This window comes from Nelusetta ayraudi, unplaced genomic scaffold, assembly GCF_046127955.1.
Source record: "Nelusetta ayraudi isolate G7.1 ecotype Tasmania unplaced genomic scaffold, CSIRO-AGI_Nayr_v1 ptg000021l, whole genome shotgun sequence".
Lineage (NCBI taxonomy): Eukaryota > Metazoa > Chordata > Actinopteri > Tetraodontiformes > Monacanthidae > Nelusetta > Nelusetta ayraudi.
Genome location: NW_027466071.1, coordinates 4263603 through 4280748, shown reverse-complemented (window position 1 = coordinate 4280748; position 17146 = coordinate 4263603). Strand labels below are relative to the sequence as shown.

Here is a 17146-nt window from a genome sequence, read left to right as displayed (position 1 = left end):
ATTTATACAACAATCTTCCCCACATGACCAATCATGTGTTCTCACTAGTTTAAATAACAAAAAAGACTACAACAGTTTACAAATATCAATAATTCAGTTCACGTCTAACAGTTTTTTTGGAGTAAATTATACATTTCAGAAAACATTGGATAGTTGAAAGATAAATGTTTTGTAGTGAGTGAGTTTGATTTTTATTTTCTCTCAAATAAATGGTTTATGAAAGCAAAAAACAAACAAAAATCAGTCATTGTCATTTCTTCATGATTGATTGAAGACATTTTTCCATTGTCTATAACTGGTTTCAAATCATTTTCAAACACGTGAATCTCGATCAAAGACTCAAAACAGCCTGAACCTCTACTTGCCAAAGAGCCACCCTGGTAGCAACGAGCGTCGCTGATAGCTGTTGTCCTCCTCAAACACCACTGAAAAATCTCTCTCACACATTCTGATGTCAGCAGTTTTCTGATCTCCAGCCTCTCCAAGATTGAAAAATGGGAAGAGTTTCTCAGTGAAAGTGTCTTCAAGAGTGTAGATGTGAGTCTGGTCCACAGTGTCGTAGAAGGAAACCTTCCCCTGGTCAAAGTCCAGCTGGACTCTGAGTCTCTCCACACTCTTCTTCACCGTGACAGTGTCACCACTAACATCAGTGTATTCTCCAATTACATGTTCGAAACACCAGAGTCCATCTTCTGGTGAGGCAGATATCTCACCCTTCCTGTCAGCTGACTCTTTAGCGACACCTATAGCCCACCGAGGATGATCTCCCACCTCCACCTCCCAGCTGTGTTGTCCTGAGCTGAAACCTTCAGAACCCACAACATCGGCATATCCAGTGTGTCTCTATGGATTATCAGGAAGCTGCTGAGATGTTTCTCCTCTATTTCTCACACTGGTCAGGTCATCAGACAGGTGGAGCCAGCAGTGTGCAGTCTTTGGGTCCAGGATGACTGCACTGAAGTGGACCTGGTCCTTCATCTTCTGCCACACTGTGAAGGACAGGTTGCCCAGGTGTTTGGCCACGTTGATCAGTGCTCCTGGGAGCAGCTGTGGCTCTGACTGGGAGCACTGGTCTCTGGCTCTGCTCTGAAGGCCTTTATAACTGTTGAGGAAGACCATGGTGTCCTTCTGCTGCAGCTCCTTCTCAACAGCAGTGATGGTGCTGGACAGAGAAGACATCTTCTCCTGAATCTTCTCCATCTCTCTGATCACAGTCTTCCTCTTCTGCTCCTCTTCCTCCCTCAGAGCCGCCAGTCTGGACTCCTCTTCCTCTGTCAGGAAGAGGCGGAGCTTGTCAAACATTGCTCTGATCTGCTTCTCTGTGGACGACGCCTGCTTCTTCAAGTGTTGAATCACTTGTTTGAATTTTAACTCAACTTCTCCGTATTTCTTCTTCTTGTCCTTTAAAGCTGTGAAGTTGGACTTCAGCTGCTCCTTCAGTCCTGGGACTGCTTCTTCCACAGGAACCACCTTGTGACATTGGTGGAGAGAAAACTCACACACAGAGCACAGAGCTTTCTGCTAATCCTCACAGAACATTATGGTGTCTGCTTTGTGTTTGCACAGCAGCTCCACCTTTGCTTTTTTCACTGTCTCAGACGATCCAGACTGCTGGCTGTCAGCCAACGACTCAGCCAGACGCTTCAGGCCAAAGTTCACCCGTGGAAGTCCCTTTGAGGATTTTCTTCTACATACAGGACAGTTTTTGCTTTCATTCTTCTCCCAGAAGGTCTGCAGACACTTGGAGCAGAAGCTGTGGGTGCAGCTCAGAGTCACTGGGTCTTTGAAAGTCTCTAAACAAACTGAACAGTTCAGTAAACTTTCTACACGAGCTAATTTCTCTGCCATTTCAGCAGATATTCCTCCCAGCCAGATGGATTGAAATATTTATTTCCAGTTGGGAAGGTCAGACTCACCGACTCAGTCTGTGTCCAGTGGAACTGCAGATAAAAAAAACTCCAATTGTTTTGCTCAAAGCAGATACTCTGCAATGCCAGCTAATGGCGTCTCAGCTCCTTGTAACAAGATGACTTCTCATCAACCTTTGCACCTTCCGCCTGAAAACAAGAAAACAAGCAGTATTTTATACCCCCATCCATCCATAAATAAAATTCATTTGGTTTTCCTCCCTTTACAAAGGTTCTCACATTTTCATAAGAATCTCCATACATCAATAAGGGTCCCAGTGCTCCCAGTTAGCTGCCATCTTGCACCAGCATATTTCTAAGGAAGCCTGGTGTGGACAGTCCAGCTGTCTTTCCTATGTAAATATACATTTGTAGCCACATGTCTGCAATGTAAAAAATCCACACTGTTTGACCTCCGCTGAATAATTAACTGCAGTCAAGGTCATTCAAAGTCATTGGACCTGGAATAATTGCATTCTTTGGAATGACAGTCAGTGTGACCTTTAACCTGAAATGCCAGTAAGGCCAAAGTGTTGCACTGGGCCGATTGGGACACAACTGAGTGTAACGGGTGTGTCTCTTGTGATGTTGTAAACATGCCCATTAACTTGTGTATCTTGCGTTGTGTTCATGGAGACATGGACTCAGGTTTCAGTGTTTGCTGCCACTTTATTCCTGGCTTTCATTGAACGCAGCACAGAGTGTATGAAGAGACAAATGAACACAGACTGTGATGCCAGGATGACTGAAGTTGGCACCACATTCACTGCGGCGCTGCTTAAGTTTAGATTCCACCTTTAAAAAAATAGTTCCGCAATTTGACCACTCGATGGCAGTGCTTATTAAAACACCGTTCAATATAAAAAATAAATAAATCATTATGTCTATGTTGACGAGGATTTCTGACTAAATTTTTATCATCATTGGAAAGCATGGGAGCTCTGCTTTCACAATCAGTTGACATATTCCACAATCCACCTGAAAAACTGAAAAATATAATGTCAATGGCAAAATTGTCAAATTTGGAGTCGCCCCAAAGGGTCAAAAATGATTTCCCATATTGTATGTCAACTGACTGTGATAGTAGACCTGCCAGGCTGTACGATGATACCTCACATGTCAATTTCTACTCTATAATCTTGGAAAAAATCGACCTCAACATAGACATAATGATATGCTGAATTTTATGTTGAACTGTGTTGGGATAAGCACAGCCCTCTAGCGGTCAAATTGAGGAATGTTTATTTCTTTTTTTAAGGTGGAATAAAACACTAAAGAAACACCGCGGCGAATGTGGTGCCAACTTCAGCCTCTGCTCTCAGTGGGCGCAGCACAGACTGAGACATAAAATAATAACATTCAATTCAATAAAATATTCTTCAAAGTTATTTATAAAACAGAAGCAATACATAGAACTACCAATCTCCATACCTGTACGAAGAGACAAATGAACGCAGACTGTGATGCGAGGTGTGGCTGACACTGCAGGCCTCTGTCAGCAACACACATACACACACATGAGAAAAAGCTCCGGAAAGAAAAGTGTACTAGCGATCAAAATAACGAGGCACGTCTGCAACATTCTCCACACGAAACACACCCCGGACATTTCACACTCTTCATTTATCACTCCTACATATATATTTATAAACCCGTAACAGGTTCACTAAAACCAAGTAGAACCAGAGAGGAGAAATGGAAACCGACCTGCTCTCAGTGGGCGCAGCACAGACTGACAGCGTCAAAACTCTCTGACTGGAGCCCTGTTCCAAAAAAGAATTTCCCTCTGGATAAATAAAGTATTTCTGATTCTGATTCTGATTCTGATGAGCTTTATTGAACATCTTGAAAGGGGCAGAACCACACAACCACAGAGTTGCCAGTATTTATTGAAGCTTCTACGCCAGATACTTGACAGCTCGCTGTAATACACAGATAAAAACTACATCATATGCAGTCATACAGGATTGTGATGATATGTTTTCACACAGTACTTTGCAGCCGATCATTTGCAAACCTCTGAGGTTTTTCATCTGTGGCTCTCAAGGTAAAAGAAGTGCAGTCAATAGATTTCCAGACTGAACTTGACTGTGCTATTACTGCATCAGGATAAATAAAAGAACCTTCAATGATAATGACCAAGCCCGGATCATGAACCGGGCCGTCTGGGCCGCGGCCAGGGGGCCTCGAGCTCTCAGGGGCCTCCGGGCTCCGGCAGTTAGCTTTCTTTTTTGTCACGTATGCTGCGTTCAAGTGGTGTCCGAAATCCGACTTCTTCTTGGCAAGTTGTTCTTCCAACTTTGTTGCGTTCGTGTGCTCTAAAGTTGTAACGTGGGAAAACATGAATACTCGTATTCATCAAACAGAACCCAGTTGGAAAGTCGGTTTTCCCATTATTTCGACACCACATGAACGCACATGTATCTACCGGTATGAAGGTGAAAAGCGCAAAATGTGAGTTCTGAATGTTAACGTCAGCTAATCTAAAGGAAGGAAAGACATGGGGGAAAAAGTTAGAACGGTGGGAGAGTGGAGCCTCTAAATGAAAAGCAAAACAGGAGAGGGATAAAAGACATTCGGAACTCCGACAGAAGATTCCAAACATTGCTCGTTTTTTCACCAAGTCTTCTGGGAACGCAAATGTTACTGAAGGGCCGGCAGTAGAGGACGAGAATGTCGACGCAACAATCCGTGAAGAGCAGGTCCGCTACCCGGTGGCAGAGGCCTCTGATCCACCGGCTCAGGAGAATAAAAAAGCAACTCAGAACGAGCACGACTCAAACACGTCTGAGATCTCTGTCCTTGCTGGCAATAGAGTGTGAACCTGTCAGAGACCTGGACTTCAATGATGTGGTGGAGGAGTTTGCTGGGAGAAAGGCCAGGAACAAGGTCACTGCATAAGGTGGATTGAGGGTGATCACCAGTCTGTTGTTGTTGTTCATTGACTGCATTTGAGTGTAGACTGTTTGTTGTTATGTTGACATAACACACAGATACAACACCAGCACGTCCCGAGAGTCTTGTGATGAATTTATCTAAAAATATTCAAATCAGATGTCGCCAGTCAGTGTGAATCCTGTGGACGTGCACCAGTTTCCAACATGTAAGGCCACACTTGTGCACCATCAGCCATTTGATGCGTTCATGCATGTATAAGTGTGTATGTGTGTGGTGCCAGCTCTGTCGTTCAGCTTCCGGAAATCAGCTGCGTCTGTGTGTGTGCATGCGCGTGTGTGTGTGTGTGTGTGTGTGTGGAGGGGGTGTGGGGGGATCTCCAAGAGTCTGGCCCAGGGGCCTCTGTATTCTTAATCCAGCCCTGGTACCTTGTACATACATACTTTGTTCCCCACACAGTACAGTGTGTCCTATCAAAACCTGGTCCATTGCCTTCCCTGGTAGTGTACTAGTAGAAATACATGTGGCAGCGTGTGTTTTCCTGGAACACTTGTTCCATGTGCAGCAGAGCTGAGGGTTGTTCAGAGGTTGAGCAGTAGGTGGGGCAGTTCCTTCACATCCATCCGAGGCAGCAGCCAGAAACAGTAGAGCAACATCCACAGCAGCAGCAGCAGGTGAAGCTCCAAGTCTTTGCTGGTCCTGAACACAAAAGGAGCAGCGCAAAGGCACCGACAGAGACAGGGAGGGAGAGAGAGAGAGAGAGAGAGAGAGAGAGAGAGAGATGGGGTGGGGGGAGAGTGAGAGAGAGAGATAGATAGATAGATCCACTGGCCAATGAGGCAAGCCTCACTCTTGGTCCAGTTCACCTTTGCAGATGAAGCATCCTCAAAGAGCTGGAGACCTTGTGTAAGCGCTGAAATATCTTTTTCATCTTTTAAAAACACATTCACGTCATCTGCATATGCAGAAACAATAACTGGTGCGTGATTAAAAAGTCCAGGGAGGCTCAGGCCGCTCACCTTGCCTCTGAGCCATGCCAAGAGGGGTTTGATGGCAATGCTATATAGCAAGCCAGAGATAGGGCATCCCTGCCTAATACCCCTCTTGACCGGAACTGGTCTGGTCAGTCCCCCCTTCACTTTCACCACACAGGACACGTCGTGGTACATGAGTTTCACCCATTTTAAAAAATACTCCCCCAACCCAAACGCCCGTAAAACAGCAAACAAATAGTTGTGGTCGACACGATCAAAAGCTTTTTCTTGGTCTATGGATATCAGGCCAACATTCAAACCATGCATTTTGCACACATCAAAAACGTCTCTCATTAAAAACAGATTATCTAAAATGGACCTGCCTGGAACACAATATGATTGGTCCGAACCAATGATTTGGTCCATAAAGACTTTCAGTCTGTTTGCTAGTGTTTTTGAGATAATTTTGTAGTCAGTACAAAGCAATGCAACTGGACGCCAGTTCTTTAAAAGTGTCAGGTCTCCCTTTTTGGGTAAAAGGGAGATCACTGCGCGCCGGCATGAAGCTGGGAGAGTTCCATTCTTAAAAGACTCATTACAAACGTCTAAAAAGTCGTGTCCTAAAAGGTTCCAGAAATGTTAAAAAAATTCTGCTGGTAATCCATCCAGTCCTGAAGATTTCCCAGAGGCCATCTGCGCGACTGCTGCTGTGAGTTCCTGTAGCGTGATGTTGTTATCCAGGGCATCCCTGTCTACAGGACTCAGGTGCGGGAGGTTGTTCAGCAGCTCCGCAACAGCAGTTTCACGGCAATCCTCCGCCCTGTAGAGGTTGGTGTAGAACGCCACGACGTCTTCCCTCATCGTGGCTGGGTCGGAGGTTACAGCTCCATCAGGCTTTTGCAGACCCATCATTGCACTCCTTTGGCCACTTGATCCTCCAAGTCTAAAAAACAGGCTTGTTGGCGCGTCCATGTCCTTGATAGACATAAAACGTCCTCTCACCAGGGCCCCTTTGGCTTGGTCCTGAAGGAAAGAGCCCAGGCGCTTCTTTGAATTCCCAAGCTGTTCAGGGGGAAGAGCCGTCACCCCCTCCAGGTCCTTGACGTCCTTCTCCAGCTGTTCAACTGTTTTTTTAATGGCAGTTGTGGAGGATGCGCTATATCTTTGAGTAAAAACTTTGATTTGTGCCTTCCCCACCTCCCACCACTGAATGAGTGAGGTGTAAAACTCTTTCTGTGTTTGCCAGTAAAACCAAAAGTATTTAAAATTGTCACAAAAATTAAAATCATTTAAAAGTTTAACGTTAAAGTGCCAGAATGTTCTTTGTTTATAATCATTTGTTAAAAGCAGCTCGGTCGTAATTAAATGGTGATCGGTAAAACCCACAGGATGTATTTGTGACTTTCCTGCACAGTTTAAAAAAAGAGTCTGAAAGATAAAACCGGTCAAGCTTCGCTGCACTGACCTCCCCCCCTCCCATCCTTATCCATGTGTATCTTCTTGTTGTTGGATGTTTTATCCTCCACACATCAACCAGATGAGCTTCCTCTAAAGTTCTAAGGAGGAGCTTAGACGAGGCCTGGTGAGGCTCTTGGCCGATTCGGTCTATGTTTTCTGTGCAACAGTTCCAATCCCCACCCACCACAATGCACTCCCCCTGTGCAACACTCGCAAGTTTTTCTTTAAAAACTTTTTTAAAAAATGCTACACGATCAGGAAATAAGTTAGGTGCATAAACATTAAAAATGGTAAAAATAAAACCTCTAGTTTCTATTCTAGTAATTAAAAGCCGGCCAGGTATGGGCTCGGAGTGTGACAAAATGTTAACACTCAGGGAGGGCGAAAAAAGCACAGCGACACCAGCACTCAGGTTGGTGCCGTGGCTAAGTCTGTGTTGCCCTCTCCACCAAAGCCGCCAATCAATCTCGTTGTCAATGTCACTATGTGTCTCCTGTAATAAGATAAAATCTAGCTTTTTTTGTTTAAAAATCTCACCCACCAGAGCCCTTCTTTGTGCACCCCTTCCCCCACTCATGTTTAAAGAAGATATCTTTAAAATATCCATAGAGAAAAGAGTTAAAAGGGTAAAATAGACAAGATATAAAAGCCAGTTAAGAAACACCAGGTGAAAAACTGCCATAGTAAAAATCTAAGATGTGAACAGTTTTGCTTTACTAGAAATCTTTTTAACTTTTAACCTTTTCCTAAGAGAAGCCACATGTTTGGCCAGTCGATATCTCTTCCTTTCATCCAGTTCATCGACCCCCGCCATTTTCTGGTGGGTACTGACGGACTGGATGAACTTAACAATGTCCGGGAAATAATCGGTTACTTCCACGGACTTGCCAAAAGTTTCATCTAAAAACTCAGTTACTTCCTGGAGGGAGTACACGTCAGATTTTTGGCTGGCACTGTCTGCCACTGAGGCGGAGTCAGAGTCATTATCTCCGTCCGTCTCCATGGTAACAGCTCGTGTGTTGTCAGCCTTCATGCTAACCGTGCAGTCTCTCGCTCCTTCACTAAGTTCGCTGTCGCTATTAAAAAAAAACGATTTTTCGCCGTCTGCGCTGTTTGATCTCTTTTTCTTCATTTTCCTCTTTCTGATGGTACTGGGTGCAGGCGCTACATCCTGCACTGGCACGGGTGTAGCCGCACACAGAGGCACCGGTACAGTCGCTTCAGGACTTACAACACTAGTTTCACTAGCGCCGCAACTCTCTCTCCAACGCTTCGTTCGGGATGAACGGAGGTACGGCGCTTACGGTGATGCGGGTGGATGGTACTGCCAGCGGGGACACTTGGATGAACTCCCCGTCCAACGTTAATCCCTCACCGATCAGGTCACTGACGTGTTTCTGATCGGTCAGAAACACCACCAGTGCCTTATTCATACGGGATGCGTATGAGATGTTGGCGTGCCCCACCTGCTCCCCGATCGCCGGTAGAACTTGTTCTACGGAGGAGCTCGGTGGAGACGCAACGCGGACGCCGTTCCTCAGTGACAGAGGCGACGCCGCAGAGGGCGAAGCAATCTCGGCCAGGAGGCTGCCGCGACGTCCGGCGACAAACAAAACAAAAAAAAAACCCACAAAACTAAACTAAGAAAAAATGCAAAAACTACACTCGCACAATCAAAAACTATTAACAAACAATTCTAAAGTGCTCAGTCTGAAAAAAAGTTAGAAAAAACACAGACATTTTTAGATCACCTATCCGCCACCGAGAGACACGTCCGCCACTAGGTAGTTAAACTTTCACAAAAAAAACCCAATAGTTTTGTGTAAAATCGTGCACATTTTAATGTTAAAAGGTGAAACTTGTACAAAATAATGTGATAGTTTCAGGTTTTACGTAAAACTATTCCCATGAAATCAATTTGACTCAAAGAAGCACAAAGATTAAAACAATATCGAATAAAGATGAAGTTGATTTTCACAACCATCTTCCCCACGTGACCAATTGTGTGTTCTCAATAGTTTAAACAACAAAAAAGACAATTACAGTTTACAAATATCAATAATTCAGTTCATGTCTAATTAGTTTTTAAGTAAATTATACATTTCAGAAAACATTGGATGGCTGAAAGATAAATGTTTTGTAGTGAGTGAGTTTGGTTTTTCTTTTCTTCCAAATAAATGGTTTATAAAAGCAAAAAACAAACAAAAAACAATCATTGTCATTTCTACATGATTGAAGACATTTTTCCATCGTCTATAACTGGTTTCAAATCATTTTCAAACACGTGATTTTCAATCAAAGACTCAAAACAGTCTGAACCTCTAAAGAGCCCCCCTGTTAGCAACGAGCTAACGCATCGCTAACAACTCGACCTCCTTCTTTAACTTCACTGAAAAATCTCTCTCACACATCCTGATGTCAGCAGTTTTCTGATCTCTAGCCTTTCCAACACCGAAAAATGGGAAGAGTTTCTCAGTGAAAGTGTCTCTATGAGTGTAGATGTGAGTCTGGTCCACAGCATCATAGAAGGAAACCTTCCCCTGGTCAAAGTCCAGCTGGACTCTGAGTCTCTCCACACTCTTCTTCAACGTGACAGTGTCACCACTAACATCAGTGTATTCTCCAATTACATGTTCGAAACACCAGAGTCCATCTTCTGGTGAGGCAGATATCTCACCCTTCCTGTCAGATGACTCTTTAGCGACACCTACAGCCCACCAAGGATGATCTCCCACCTCCACCTCCCAGCTGTGTTGTCCTGAGCTGAAACCTTCAGAACCCACAACACTGGTATATCTAGTGTGTCTCTCTGGATTATCAGGAAGCTGCTGAGATGTTTCTCCTCTTTTTCTCACACTGGTCAGGTCATCAGACAGGTGGAGGCAGCAGTGTGCAGTGTTTGGGTCCAGGATGACTGGACTGAAGTGGACCTGGTCCTTCATCTTCTGCCACACTGTGAAGGACAGGTTGCCCAGGTGTTTGGCCACGTTGATCAGTGCTCCTGGGAGCAGCTGTGGCTCTGACTGGGAGCACTGGTCTCTGGCTCTGCTCTGAAGGCCTTTATAACTGTTGAGGAAGACCATGGTGTCCTTCTGCTGCAGCTCCTCCTCAACAGCAGTGATGGTGCTGGACAGAGAAGACATCTTCTCCTGAACCTTCTCCATCTCTCTGATCACAGTCTTCCTCTTCTGCTGCTCTTCCTCCCTCAGAGCCGCCAGTCTGGACTCCTCTTCCTCTCTCAGGAAGAGGCGGAGCTTGTCAAACTCTGCTCTGATCTGCTTCTCTGTGGACAACGCCTGCTTCTCCAAGTGTTGAATCATTCGTTTGAATTTTGACTCAACTTCTCCGTATTTCTTCTTCTTGTCCTTTAAAGCTGTGAAGTTGGACTTCAGCTGCTCCTTCAGTCCTGGGACTGCTTCTTCCACAGGAACCACCTTGTGATCCTGGTGGAGAGAAAACTCACACACAGAGCACAGAGCTTTCTGCTCATCCTCACAGAACAATTTAGTCTCTGCTTTGTGTTTGCACAGCAGTTCCACCTTCACTGCTTCCACTGTCTCAGATGATCCAGACTGCTGGCTGTCAGCCAACGACTCCACCAGACGCTTCAGGCCAAAGTTCACCGGTGGAAAATCCATTGAGGAGTTTCTTCTACATACAGGACAGTTTTTTCTGTCATTCTTCTCCCAGAAGGTCTTCAGACACTTGGAGCAGAAGCTGTGGGTGCAGCTCAGAGTCACTGGGTCTTTGAAAGTCTCTAAACAAACTGAACAGTTGAGTAAACTTTCTACACGAGCTAATTTCTCTGCCATTTCAGCAGATATTCCTCCCAGCCAGATGGATTGAAATATTTATATCCAAAGCAGATACTCTGCAATGCCAGCTAATGGCGTCTCAGCTCCTTGTAACAAGACGACTTCTCATCAACCTTTGTACCTTCCGCCTCAAAAAATGACACCTGCAGGTGGGGCTGTACAGTTGATGACCTTGTTGGTGCTTTATTAAGGTGACAGTCCTCTTGACTGTCTGAGGCTCCTTATGTACTGTGGAAAACAAGTAAACAAGCAATATTTTATCTAAGTAGCAACTTTGCCATTGACATTATAATATTTTTCACTTTTTCAGGTGGATTATTTCCAGAATTATACAGTAGAAATGGACATGTGAGGTATCATTGTAAATTATGGGAGCTCTACTATCACAATCAGTTGACATATTTCACAATCCACCTGAAAAACTGAAAAATATAATGTCAATGGCAAAGTTGCCAACTTTGGAGTCCCCCCAAAAGGTCAAAAATGATTTCCCATATTGTATGTCAACTGATTGTGATAGTGGAGCTCCCAGGCTGTACGATGATACCTCACATGTCCATTTCTACTGTATAATTTTGGGGAAAAAATCCACCTCAACATAGACATAATGATACGCTGAATTTTATATGTTGGGATAAGCACAGCCCTCTAGCGGTCACATTGAGGATCTTTTATTTTTTATTTTATTTTATTTTTTAAGTGGAATCGAAACCTAAGAAGCACCGCGGCGAATGTGGTGCCAACTTCAGCCTCTGCTCTCAGTGGGCGCAGCACAGACTGAGACATAAAATAATAACATTCAATTCAATAAAATATTCTTCAAAAGTTATTTATAAAACAGAAGCAATACATAGAACTACCAATCTCCATACCTGTATGAAGAGACAAATGAACGCAGACTGTGATGCGAGGTGTGGCTGACACTGCAGGCCTCTGTCAGCAACACACATACATACACATGAGAAAAAGCTCCGGAAAGAAAAGTGTACTAGCGATCAAAATAATGAGGCACGTCTGCAACATTCTCCACACGAAACACACCCCGGACATTTCACACTCTTCATTTATCACTCCTACATATATATTTATAAACACGTAACAGGTTCACTAAAACCAAGTAGAACCGGAAAGGAGAAATCGAAACCGACCTGCTCTCAGTGGGCGCAGCACAGACTGACAGCGTCAAAACTTTGGCGCGGAGGAAGCGGCCCCTTCTTAAAGGGACAGTACCGATTTTTCGTCTCCGTCGCTTCCTCCGTTGAACTAGAAAGTAAAAGAAGAGAAAAGAAGAGAAATAAAATTAGGATTTTGATGACATTTCAAAAGACCAAAACAAAAGAAAATGTATACCCTGGTTACATGAGCTTTATTGAACATCTTGAAAAGAGCAGAACCACACAACCACAGAGTTGCCAGTATTTATTGAAGCTTCTACACCAGATACTTGACAGCTCGCTGTAATATACAGATAAAAACTACATCATATGCAGTCATACAGGATTGTGATGATATATTTTCAGACAGTACTTGCAGCCGATCATTTGCAAACCTCTGAGGTTTTTCATCTGTGGCTCTCAAGGTAAAAGAAGTGCAGTCAATAGATTTCCAGACTGAACTTGACTGTGCTATTACTGCATCAGGATAAATAAAAGAACCTTCAATGATAATGACCAAGCCCGGATCATGAACCGGGCCGTCTGGGCCGCGGCCAGGGGGCCTCGAGCTCTCAGGGGCCTCCGGGCTCCGGCAGTTAGCTTTCTTTTTTGTCACGTATGCTGCGTTCAAGTGGTGTCCGAAATCCGACTTCTTCTTGGCAAGTTGTTCTTCCAACTTTGTTGCGTTCGTGTGCTCTAAAGTTGTAACGTGGGAAAACATGAATACTCGTATTCATCAAACAGAACCCAGTCGGAAAGTCGGTTTTCCCATTATTTCGACACCACATGAACGCACATGTATCTACCGGTATGAAGGTGAAAAGCGCAAAATGTGAGTTCTGAATGTTAACGTCAGCTAATCTAAAGGAAGGAAAGACATGGGGGAAAAAAGTTAGAACGGTGGGAGAGTGGAGCCTCTAAATGAAAAGCAAAACAGGAGAGGGATAAAAGACATTCGGAACTCCGACAGAAGATTCCAAACATTGCTCGTTTTTTCACCAAGTCTTCTGGGAACGCAAATGTTACTGAAGGGCCGGCAGTAGAGGACGAGAATGTCGACGCAACAATCCGCGAAGAGCAGGTCCGCTACCCGGTGGCAGAGGCATCCGATCCACCGGCTCAGGAGAATAAAAAAGCAACTCAGAACCAGCACGACTCAAACACGTCTGAGATCTCTGTCCTTGCTGGCAATAGAGTGTGAACCTGTCAGAGACCTGGACTTCAATGATGTGGTGGAGGAGTTTGCTGGGAGAAAGGCCAGGAACAAGGTCACTGCATAAGGTGGATTGAGGGTGATCACCAGTCTGTTGTTGTTGTTCATTGACTGCATTTGAGTGTAGACTGTTTGTTGTTATGTTGACATAACACACAGATACAACACCAGCACGTCCCGAGAGTCTTGTGATGAATTTATCTAAAAATATTCAAATCAGATGTCGCCAGTCAGTGTGAATCCTGTGGACGTGCACCAGTTTCCAACATGTAAGGCCACACTTGTGCACCATCAGCCATTTGATGCGTTCATGCATGTATAAGGGTGTATGTGTGTGGTGCCAGCTCTGTAGTTCAGCTTCCGGAAATCAGCTGTGTCTGTGTGTGTGCATGCGCGTGTGTGTGTGTGTGTGTGGGGGGGGATCTCCAAGAGTCTGGCCCAGGGGCCTCTGTATTCTTAATCCAGCCCTGGAACCTTGTACATGCATACTTTGTTCCCCACACAGTACAGTGTGTCCTATCAAAACCTGGTCCATTGCCTTCCCTGGTAGTGTACTAGTAGAAATACATGTGGCAGCGTGTGTTTTCCTGGAACACTTGTTCCATGTGCAGCAGAGCTGAGGGTTGTTCAGAGGTTGAGCAGTAGGTGGGGCAGTTCCTTCACATCCATCCGAGGCAGCAGCCAGAAACAGTAGAGCAACATCCACAGCAGCAGCAGCAGGTGGAGCTCCAAGTCTTTGCTGGTCCTGAACACAAAGGAGCAGCGCAAAGGGAGAGAGAGAGAGAGAGAGAGAGAGAGAGAGAGAGAGAGATGGGGTGGGGGGAGAGTGAGAGAGAGAGATAGATAGATAGATAGATAGAAAGATAGATAGATAGATAGATAGATAGATAGAAAGATAGATAGATAGACTTTTTGACTTTTAAAACACACTTTATTTTACACATTCTGGCAAACAAGCAGATGTAGTACAGTTGTTTTCCTTGTACAATGCTGAATTTTGCAAAGGGAGAGAGAAGGAGAGAGAGAGACAGAGAGAGAGAGAGTGAGAGACAGAGAGAGAGTGATAGAGAGAGAGAGAGAGTGAGAGAGAGAGAGAGGGAGAGAGAGAGAGAGAGAGATAAAGAGGGAGAGAGAGAGAGAGAAAGAGAGACAGAGAGAGAGACAGAGAGAGAGTGAGAGAGAGAGAGCGAGAGAGAGAGAGAGATGGGGTGGGGGGAGAGTGAGAGAGAGAGATAGATAGATAGATAGAAAGATAGATAGATAGACTTTTTGACTTTTAAAACACACTTTATTTTACACATTCTGGCAAACAAGCAGATGTAGTACAGTTGTTTTCCTTGTACAATGCTGAATTTTGCAAAGGGAGAGAGAAGGAGAGAGAGAGAGACAGAGAGAGAGAGAGTGAGAGACAGAGAGAGAGTGATAGAGAGAGAGAGAGAGTGAGAGAGAGAGAGGGAGAGAGAGAGAGAGGGATAAAGAGGGAGAGAGAGAGAGAGAGAGAGAGAGAGAGAGAGAGAGCGAGTGAGTGAGAGTGAGTGTTTACGTGTCAATCGAAAAGTAGATTACTCTTAGATAAAAGTAATCTACAAAGTGTGATAAAAGCACATTTGTGTACTAAAAAGACTACACTTTAAGTACCAAGGCGTCACCGCCACTTACAGTACAAAGAACACCATCAACAGCCCACACTTCTAAAAAACCAGCAAGGTTGTTCGTCAGCCTGTAGTAGGCGTACTCCACCTTTAGCCTGGCTGACACCAGGCCCCTGAAACAGCGGACTGGATCCGTCCAACCAGTTCCCAGCATCTGGTTTTTCCGGCTTCTCCAAATGGCCATTTTCACATTTGCAAAGATAAAATTGATTAAAACAATGACTGATCTCTTCCTGGGAGTATACTTGGGGCCGAAGATAAACATGGGGATTGTGAAAGTTTCCCCCAAACCCTTAACCAAAACTTTAACAAACCTAAACAATTCCCCAAGCCTTGGGCAGGTGAGCACCAAATGCTCCAGAGTTTCGGGTGCTAAAAAAAAAGGACACCCCACCCCAGTGCTTGGATCAAAGTGAGCTCTGTACTTGTTTGTAGCTATTATCCCATGTATTATCCTCCACTGGATGTCCGCCATCCTTTTCTCCACTGGAGGTTTATACAGGACCCGCCAGCCATCATTCGGGGAAGAGTCTGGGTCATGGATGTCCTTCCATTTGCAATCCCCTATTCCAGAAATGGAGCAAAAGTTCCTTGTAACCATGCAGACAAGGTAAAACTGCTTCCCTTGTATGTTGCTCAGTTTCATGGGCGTCGGTTTCTTTAGATGGAGCACAGAGGCCCTGGGTGTTGGCGGCTCCTCCACTGCAGGACTTACTGAAAGGCTTGGAAAAGTGTAGTCCAAATCACTGCTCCAGGAGTCAGCATTTGCACGATTTTGCGCAAAACTTCGCAGGGGTCTGGATAGACCACTCCACATCCTCCCAACAATCCCATTTAAAAATCTCCTGGACGTTATTCCCATCGCATCAGCCAGTTCCTCCGTAGAGCGCCTTACGATGTGTCCCAACTTTAAAATTCCTGCTTGTGCCAGGTGATTTCGAAGTGTGGGTGAGGAGAAAATGTCAGCAGATATAAAATCATTGTCGAACAGTGGCTCCTCAAAGATCCACATTCCAGGTGGAGGGTCAGGTTGTCTAAAGACTTTTAGACTTTTCCAAACAGTTAAAATTGAGTTGTAAAAGGGTGGTAGTTCTTTAAAACCACCTGCAGGTGGCTCCATCAGGAAAAGCTGCTTGTCAAAGCCCAGCCTTCCTGCTTCCTGGAACAGGATTCGTGCAGTGTCCATCCACCACACTGAGGTCCCATACAGGAATCGCTTGACTGTATGAAGTCGGAAACCTGCCACTCTGGAAGCAACATCCACCAGGCCCTGGCCTCCTTCAGGTACTGGAAGGTGAAGGACAGCTCCTCTTGTCCAGTGGCGTCCAGACCAGAAGAAATCCACCAACTGCTTTTGGATTTCCTCCAAAAACCCAGTTGGGGGGACCAGTACCTGGAGTTTATGCCACAGGGAAGCAGCCACCAAGTTGTTTATGACCAGAACTCTTCCCCTATAAGACAGCTGAGGGAGCAACCATTTCCATGAAAGTAACTTGGCTCGAACCTTGTCCAGCACTCCCTCCCAATTTTTACTCACCAAATCCTCTTTACCCAAGTATACTCCCAGGATTTTGAGCCCATCGGTTCTCCATCTAATTCCTCTTGGAAGAGCCGGCACATGTGCTGGACTCCACTGGCCAATGAGGCAAGCCTCACTCTTGGTCCAGTTCACCTTTGCAGATGAAGCATCCTCAAAGAGCTGGAGACCTTGTGTAAGCGCTGAAATATCTTTTTCATCTTTTAAAAACACATTCACGTCATCTGCATATGCAGAAACAATAACTGGTGCGTGATTAAAAAGTCCAGGGAGGCTCAGGCCGCTCACCTTGCCTCTGAGCCATGCCAAGAGGGGTTTGATGGCAATGCTATATAGCAAGCCAGAGATAGGGCATCCCTGCCTAATACACCTCTTGACCGGAACTGGTCTGGTCAGTCCCCCCTTCACTTTCACCACACAGGACACGTTGTGGTACATGAGTTTCACCCATTTTAAAAAATACTCCCCCACCCCAAACGCCCGTAAAACAGCAAACAAATAGTTGTGGTCGACACGATCAAAAGCTTTTTCTTGGTCTATG

General features: G+C 45.0%; 1 protein-coding gene and 1 pseudogene across 1 annotated transcript in view; both read right to left on the bottom strand.

Moving 5' to 3' along the window:
* Positions 1–178: 178 nt before the first annotated feature.
* LOC142889115 (E3 ubiquitin-protein ligase TRIM35-like) lies at positions 179–12188 on the bottom strand (annotated as a pseudogene).
* Positions 5231–17146, bottom strand: part of clmna (calmin a) — a 38760-nt gene continuing 26844 nt past the window's right edge. The window contains exon 13 of the mRNA XM_076027727.1: positions 5231–5501. Within this exon, the coding sequence (XP_075883842.1) occupies positions 5384–5501 (118 nt within the window). The 3' untranslated portion in view covers positions 5231–5383. The remainder of the gene's footprint in view (positions 5502–17146) is intronic.